Here is an 8,044-nt window from a genome sequence, read left to right as displayed (position 1 = left end):
TTCCAATAGTTAACGGCAAGTTAACTGAGGTTTAGATTAAAAACTAAAAATTGATGAAAGAGTGATGTGTCAATTCTCAATACCCTTAGATTAGACATAGAGTTCAGATTTAATGAAATTTAAGTAAATTCACAGACTCCTCACTTTAGAGGAGCCGGATCCCTCAATAATTATTTAATATTTTATATTATGAATAACATTTGTGGTATATGTTAGTTACAAATTTTATTCAAGTATCAATATAAATATAAACCGGCAAACCATGCTTTATAGTTTGAGTAAATTTCTTTTTCTCTCCAATCTTAATTTTTTTTACAAGCACCCATCAAGATGGCCTGGAATATTGCAATGCTAACTTAGGCATCAAACTTGGAGATGAGTTCAAAAAAAGAACAACAAGTGTTCTTTGACTGATTATGATGAAGTTTAAACCGTTTCATATGATGATTTGTATGTCCAAAAAGTTGACATTATAGATTACTTGGAATCATATATGTTTGCACAGCAAAAGACAAGTTAATACATACTCCGGATATATATAATGGTGAAACATAGAAGAATTTTTTACATTGTTTGGAAGAGTTTTCGATTCATTAGTGAATCTCTCATTTTTCTTTTCTCATTTTTTTGTTTTCTTTGAATGCAGATATCAATTTTTGTCCTATAGGCTATATATGTACATCCATCAATTTCAAATTTTCAGGTGACGAAAAGCATTGAACTTTAATAGCCTATTCTTTTGACACGTCAAAGATTTAAAGGGAAGATACTGCATAGGAGATTTGTTTAGTTGCCGTAAAGAGCTATAAGTACTTTCTGAGATACCCCCAGACTGGAGGAAGAAAATTACGTCAACAAGGGGATATTTCTTACTTTCTTTGCCTTGTGTTCGTCTCTAAAGAAGATGCTGAAAAAGCATCCATGTATGTGAAGAATCATCCTTCTCATGATAAAGCCAATAATTCTAAAATTCTATCACAATTTCCATATCAAGTGAACTTGGATAACATGAAAATGTTTGTGATAAGGCCTCAAAGCAGTTGTTGAACTTTATCCTCCAAAATTCTACAATGATGATGGATTGCAGTTAGTAGTGCTTATTATTGTGAACTTCTTTTGGCCACTTGTTGAAATGTTTTTATGGTGAACTCCTTTAGTCACTAACTGGGGCGCTCTTTACGGTGAACTCTATTTGAGTCATGTCGTGTTATTAGCTTCATATAAGTTTTGGTAATGAAAGTTTATTGATGTTCCTTTAGATATAATTGCACGTCGTAGAACTCAATATGATAGATTTAGTTTTTGAAAGCTTTAATACTTGAAATGTTTAATTAAATTCTTGAATTCTTATATCATTTTTTTTTTAGTATTTGACAAAAAAAAATCAACAATTTAAAAGGTTAAATACTGCTTACTCCCTATACTTATGGGGTTTCATCGTTTCAGTCCCTGACCTTCGAATTTCACCTAAAAGGTCCCTGAACTCCCAATTTCCTCCCAATTGGTCCCTACCGTCAAACATCCGTCAAAAACTCCGTTATCTTCCCCTAAAAAGTCTATTATACCCTCAATTACTTTAGAGAAAAAAATATTTCTTTTCCTCTTTTTTTTTTTTTTTTCGTTTTACCTCTTCTTCTTCCGGCTCTCTCGCCTCCTTCTTTTCATCTCCTCATCGAGATGGTTCCAATCCACAGACCTTCAAGAGGTGAAATGAAAAAAAGAAATAAAAGAGAGTAAAATAAATTTTAAAAAAAAGTAAGTGAGGGCATAATAGACATTTTCAGCAACTTTAACAGAAAATTTTGACGGCAGGGACCAATTGGGAGGAAATTGAGAGTTCAGGGACTTTTTAGGTGAAATTCGAAGGTTAGGGACTGAAACGATGAAACCTTATAAGTATAGGGAGTAAACAGTATTTAATCCCAATTTAAAAGAGCTGAGCTTGACAAGTTCAATGTCAAACATTGGAACAAAGGTGGAGAATATGCTGACTGAAGTGGTTCTAAACCTTAACTACTTAAGTAGCAGTCTTTGCTTTTGATTGGTTTCATAAGGGGGTTGTTCAATACAAACTATCCGATGTTGTCTTAGATTGAACGACAATAAAATAAGTTAACGTTCAATCGCTAGATTTCTTTAGTCTTTAACTACCCTATTCGTGAATGTTATATACTTGTAATTGACCACTATGACTAGTTAGGGGTTTGAAGTATGTAGAACTCTAGCAATTATGCTTTCCCAATTGAAAACTACCACTTTGTGTGAGTAGCTCCTATTTCATGATTTAATTGGAGGTTCCAAGTCCAATTGATGTTGGAGTTCTTCCCTTCTTCATGCCTTGGGGACCTCAATGTACCCAATGATTACAACACCATTTGAAATTCTTGTTCATGAACATCAGATATTATAGACAAGCAATATGCTTATTTATAAATCGGAATTGAAGCTTCATAAAATTGCATAGTGGCAATTCCAATTGTGTTGGGTACCTATAGTTCATGAGAGAAGCTGGGTAGCCCCTTTTTTTTTTTCTCTAATAAAATAATTCAAGAAATTGTTTTCTTCAATTAGTATTGATAAACAAAAGTGTTATATTTCAAAAAAAAAAAAAAAAAAAAAAAAAACAAAAGTGTTAAGGTGGCTTCTGCCACATAATTTGGGATTCATATTTGGAAAAATATTTTGGTACATGTAACACTACTCATTCCACATTGTTTGTATCAGAAATTTACCGTAAGATTTTTAGGACTACCAAGAATACTTGCAGAGTTTTTTTTTTGAATCGAAGGAGATCAACCATTTATTGAAATTGAAATATTACAACGATACGATGTCAAAAGACATCAAGAAGGGAATAAAACAGTACGAAAAGAAAAGTACATAGGAAATATAAGAACTTAATAACGCAAGAGCAACAATGACGAGACGCAACGCTGATTTTACACTACGGATTGCAGCCGTGTAGTGAATTGAGTAGTCGGTGGTTTGACTACCCATCGAACTCCAATGCACAAATTGACAAAAATCAACTTGGCGTAGGAATGAAGACACTTTCCCACCTAAAAATCAAAGCTGGCCAAGGGTGATAGAACATGGCCATGTTGGCAGACGATCTTTCACGAACAAATACCATATAATTGGGTCCTGGATCCAATACCAGTAAATCACAGGAGCCCCAATCCATTCTAGCAAATCATAAAAAGCCCAACAAAGATTGTGGGCCGCAGGCCAAAACCAAACTCCACCCAGATCCCAGATCCGACTCCATTTGCCAAGCCCACCCAAATCCCAGATCCGGATCCTGATGCCAACGAACTGGACAGCAGCGCCGTTGGACATGTCCCGATGACCTGCAATGGAGGAGACTGCTAAACTGCTATAGCCATCGTCGACCAACAAATCGCTACCATTGAAGTCCCAACAAGCCGACACCACCTCTCGGCCATCGCCACCAGAACCCAATCCCCTCACCTCGCACCAGGATCCGACGTTCTTCAGCCCCATCCTGATAATGTCGTAGTCCTGGAATTGTAGAGACATACCACCGATCCCCTCCAAACTAGATGAAGATCCAAACCCACTGGCAGAAGAAGAAACCGGGTTCCCACCGCCCTTATCCTTCAACCATCGATCCGGCTAATCACTACCGCATTTGCAGTGAGACCTCGCCCCAAACCCCTAAGATCACTGGGGCTGCTTCTCGGATCCCACTCCTCCCAGTAATCACCGCCTACCTCCGATGGTGTACCAACAGTAAATTGGCCCACCGACAGAGCCCTAGCAGTGCCAGACTACTCTCAACAGACGCACTGCCTCCGAAGACAAATAAGACGAAGATGAAGAGGAAAAAGCCTGAAATTTTCTCCATGAATGGAGTAGGTATAGGTCACAACGAACCAAAAGAGCCGTTGCACCACAAACCCTAGCAGAGCGTCCTGCTAGGTCAATGAGGAATAGACTGGCAGAATACTTGCAGAGTTAAAAACATGTTTTCAAGTCTTCCAGACTCACTACCTAGCTTCTGGAATGCGGTCATCTTGAAGGCAATAACATAATGCCGTCTTTTGCTGAGTCAAGAGACACATAATCAACTAATAATTATCTTTTGCTAACCATAGATTCCAAATCCTATCTGTCAAATGGAATTGGCAAACAAGCTAGTTTAGTGTTTTGCATGCCTTTACCAAGTCAAACAATATTCAATTTCCGTTTGGGGCAAGTCGCAGTCTAGCAATGCAGAAGCAAACAACGATTTCTCCAAGTCATCACATTAAGTTTTGGAGCTTTCCACCAAGTATTTAGTTACAATGTGATCTTTGACCCTTTCTTCGGCATTGAAAGTTTCAAACCCCCACCTGAAGTTTTGTCACGTTCATTGTCCCAATCGCTTAGGTAGAGTCTGCCCCTTTGACCCGTTAATCATTATGATCATCACCAAATTCTGGTTTCCTTTAAAAGGTTTAACCCCAAACATTCATTGTCTGAAAGCCAAGACTTTTCTTCTTTGATCAATAAAATTCATCTCATGCAATACTAGTACACACAAAGTTTTCCCAGGAAGCAGATTAAAGAATAGTGAGCAAGTTAGCTATCTTCAGCACACAAAGTTTTACGAGAATGGTAGACTTATTATTACAAGTTCTTCTATGGAGTTTCTATCTCCTCTCTCTTGTTCTACACCTTTTTGAAGACCTGAAAAAATTAGCCTTTTCCATAGCTCTAACTCTCAACTCTTCTCCTTCAGCATCTCCTTTGTCACGGTATCTCTCTTGGGTTGGGTCTCTTTTTGCGACAATTCAGAGCATTTACCATCACACCCAAGGCCAGATCAGGTCGAATGTAAAAAGGCGGGTTTTTGAGCAGCATGGTGAAGAAAACTATGAAGCAAAGAATTTGGCACATACCATAAGCTGCCAAGACAGTAACAGTAAGATGAAAGAAAAGAATGAAGATAAAAAAGGTATGCATGGAATACTGCATAGTGCACAAAAGAAGTCTGGTCTTTCGGGTAATAGAGGGAGTGCTATCAATAGTAAGTTGCGAGTGAGGCCTGCGAAGCTGTTTGTGCCCGATTTTTGTCCAAGGCAGGAGTTCATTGAAATGGGACTAAAGAAGTTGAAAGAGGACAAAAAGGAATTTGAGGTGGAAGGGAGGGATTTCTGCTTGGCAAGTAAGAAAGGCGCTAGAAGGGAGTTCATGGAAGATGGGCACAGAGAAATGGTTGATATAATGGGAGATCCCAAGCAGGTAAATAACCATATAGCGTGTTTCAGTAACTGGTTATATAATCTCTTTGATCTCTTAAATTGGGATAATATATGGCAATAAAATTTTGGTAAAGCCTAAGACACCAAAGTAGTGCCCAGCTTTATAATAGTCCTAGAGATGTCGATGTAATACTTCTTGTTCATTGCATATGCAGGCATTTTTTGCTGTGATCGATGGGCACGGAGGTTGTGCAGCTGCTGATTATGTAGCTGAAAATTTAGGGAAGAACATTATGAAAGAGCTTGAACATGTTGGAGAGGATCAAGAACATGAATTGCAGCAGGCTATTCGCCAAGGCTACTCAGTCACAGACAAGGGCTTCCTTAGTCAGGTAACCAAACAAATTTTAATATGTTATCTTTTATTCTTTTGGACCAATTCAATGAATTCATGCATCTTTGAATCATTATACTCCTCAACCTTCTGTAAATTAACTATTTTCAAGATTGGTATGCACCCTCTGTGTTTAGCTCTTAATTAACAATTCATTGTCCATCTTTAATAAATTTAATAATTTCAAGTGAATTGTTATATGTTAGGAAATTTTTATGTAAATTAATTCTCTGATCTTACAGGGTGTGAGCAGTGGAGCATGTGCAGCCAGTGTGGTGTTGAAGGATGGAGTGCTACATGTAGCAAATTTAGGAGATTGCAGAGTAGTTTTGAGTAACAAAGGAGTAGCACATGTATTAACAAAAGACCACCGTTTGAGTAGTGAAGATGAGCGTCTCCGAATCGAAAACACCGTAAGTACTGTCTTGAATCTCCATTGACTAGCTAGAATCATTTCTTTTGATATCTAGACACAGATTGATTAATAAAACAAATATGGGTGTGGATGTATAGGGTGGCTTTGTGCAACATTGCCGCAACGGAGTTTGGAGACTTCAAGGCTCACTTGCAGTTTCTAGAGCAATTGGGGATCAACATTTGAAAGATTGGGTCATTTCCGAACCAGAAACTAAAACGATTCCTCTAACTTCAGATTGCGAGTTCTTGCTAATGGCTTCGGATGGCTTGTGGGACAAGGTAAGCAATGCAATAACGAGCATGAATCCTCATGTTTATATTTCTGTGCTAATGTTCGATCTGCTTTAATTTTTAATGAGTTTGAGAATAGACATGTTGATTGATTTATGTGCAGGTAGATAATCAAGAGGCAGTGAATGTGGTTTTAAAAGAGAAGGACTCACTGAAGTCTTGCAAGAAGCTTGTGAATATGTCTTCAAGCAGAGGGAGCATGGATGACATAACTGTTATGGTGATCAACCTTCGAAGCTTTTTGGCAGCTGATCATCTTCAGTGAATGACCACACTCAGTGAGGTGTATATGGGGGAGGATAGAAGAACAGCAGATTTCAAATTGCATTGCAGAAGGACGTCGGTTTTCCCTTGCATAGATGTGTGATTCTCATGAACGAATTAGAAATTTGATTTTGTATAACATTTTAGCCAAATTAATATATTAATTCATTAATTTGTTTTTGTCATTTCAGACGATAAAATCCACCTTAAGGGATGAATTCTTCTCAATTCTTATCCATTAATTAACGATTTGAGGATGTGTTACGGTGCTTAGCGCTTCGAAACTCAAATTTCTTTGCAACCGAGGTGCACGCCTGCTTCTTGGTCAAATATGATAGAATATAGAAAGCACTAAATAATTGTCCAACAAAAAGAAGATAGAAAGCACTGTACGTGTTTGTTTTGTTTTGTTTTTTTTTTTTACTGTTATGTTATGGACTTATGGGTTAGTTTTGTTTTGTTTATGTTTGGCTCCAAAATCAGTTGGCGTGTAAACTGTCTCTTTTGAGCGTGTGCGCAGGCATGCCAGCACCGTGGGGTGCAATCGTCGGGGGAGTCCCTTGACCTGACTTCTTCTTCAAGCGTTGTGGACGAGGAGAGCACCAACCTCACCATAAAGGTTCTTCTCTAGCCTTCCGAGAAAGGACTTTATGCCTTACGAATAAGGATTTTGGATGTGATCTCTTCGCGTCACTGAATCGATACTCAACGCTGTGGGCTGAGCAGAGTAATCACTGGGAAGTTTGGAGAAAGCACGGGTTTTGCTAAAACGTGACTTTAGTTTCACTGGGTTGCGAGGGCGTTACCCTTGCTTCGCTGGTAGTATCGGTGGCAGTAGCACTGGCAGTCAGCTCTCGGAGAGACTAGGACTGGAAGTAAGGTCGCCGGGTTGAACTAGTGACGCTGACAATCGGCTCTTGGAGAGACTAGGACTGGCGCGCGGTCACCGGGTTTCAACAAGGTTGAAGGTTTGCTCTAGGGAGGCTTTGTAATCGCTGGGATTGATTGATTCGAGAGAGAGAGGTCATTTTCTTTGCCCCTTAGCCCTGTATTTATACACCTAGGGTTTCAACTGTTCCTTGCTTTAAAAGGATTATTAATTGAAGTTTCATATTCAATTTCTGCTACTTGATTCCAATAAGGTTTCGTTTTCCTTATGGATCACGGAATGGGCGAAGCTATATCCCAACCCCAAGTAGGCTTATTTTTGGGCCGCAGGTATCGGCCCATTGGGTTAAATCCACCAAAGGATCTTGTCAAAAATACTTTTGGGCTCAAACATTGCCCCCCAGGCCCGAAATTAGGCCCGCGAAGATGTAACTGATTGAAGGGGACTAAAATGACGCGCCAATCGCTTGAAACGATATCATTAATGAGGGTCACGTCCTTTCGCTTGCGAAACACCTTTCTGTCGTATCGTTTCCCTCACAAAACTTCTTATTTAAACCCGCAGCCGCTTCAGACCTGTCAC

The 8,044-nt window shown here is 38.8% G+C and overlaps 1 protein-coding gene across 3 annotated transcripts; it reads left to right on the top strand.

Annotated features, from left to right (window-relative positions):
- The first annotated feature begins 4,465 nt into the window (after positions 1–4,465).
- LOC112172295 (probable protein phosphatase 2C 32) lies at positions 4,466–7,700 on the top strand. Of its 3 annotated transcripts, XR_005801408.1 has the most exons (8): positions 4,466–4,620; positions 4,745–5,247; positions 5,423–5,599; positions 5,844–6,014; positions 6,115–6,297; positions 6,413–6,670; positions 6,765–6,879; positions 7,057–7,700. XR_005801408.1 is itself a non-coding variant. In XM_024309577.2 (5 exons), exons 1-5 carry the CDS (start codon positions 4,618–4,620, stop codon positions 6,572–6,574), a joined length of 1,323 nt encoding a protein of 440 aa, XP_024165345.1. In that variant the 5' UTR covers positions 4,468–4,617; the 3' UTR covers positions 6,575–6,745. The 3 variants fall into 3 exon arrangements, 1 of the variants encoding a protein (XP_024165345.1); XR_002925254.2 differs by having other exon boundaries at positions 4,468–5,247; XM_024309577.2 differs by lacking the exons at positions 6,765–6,879; positions 7,057–7,700 and having other exon boundaries at positions 4,468–5,247; positions 6,413–6,745.
- The last annotated feature ends 344 nt before the right edge of the window (positions 7,701–8,044 follow it).

Source organism: Rosa chinensis, chromosome 6 (assembly GCF_002994745.2).
Source record: "Rosa chinensis cultivar Old Blush chromosome 6, RchiOBHm-V2, whole genome shotgun sequence".
Lineage (NCBI taxonomy): Eukaryota > Viridiplantae > Streptophyta > Magnoliopsida > Rosales > Rosaceae > Rosa > Rosa chinensis.
This window is presented reverse-complemented; position numbering and strand designations above follow the sequence as displayed.

What these genes read in the sequence shown, in the direction of transcription:
- LOC112172295 (XM_024309577.2), top strand. Translation starts at nt 4,618, where the DNA reads ATGGTAGACTTATTATTACAAGTTCTTCTATGGAGTTTCTATCTCCTC. An exon ending in TAATGGGAGATCCCAAGCAG is followed by an intron (nt 5,248 to 5,422) that starts GTAAATAACCAT and finishes TTGCATATGCAG; the next exon opens with GCATTTTTTGCTGTGATCGA. An exon ending in ACAAGGGCTTCCTTAGTCAG is followed by an intron (nt 5,600 to 5,843) that starts GTAACCAAACAA and finishes CTGATCTTACAG; the next exon opens with GGTGTGAGCAGTGGAGCATG.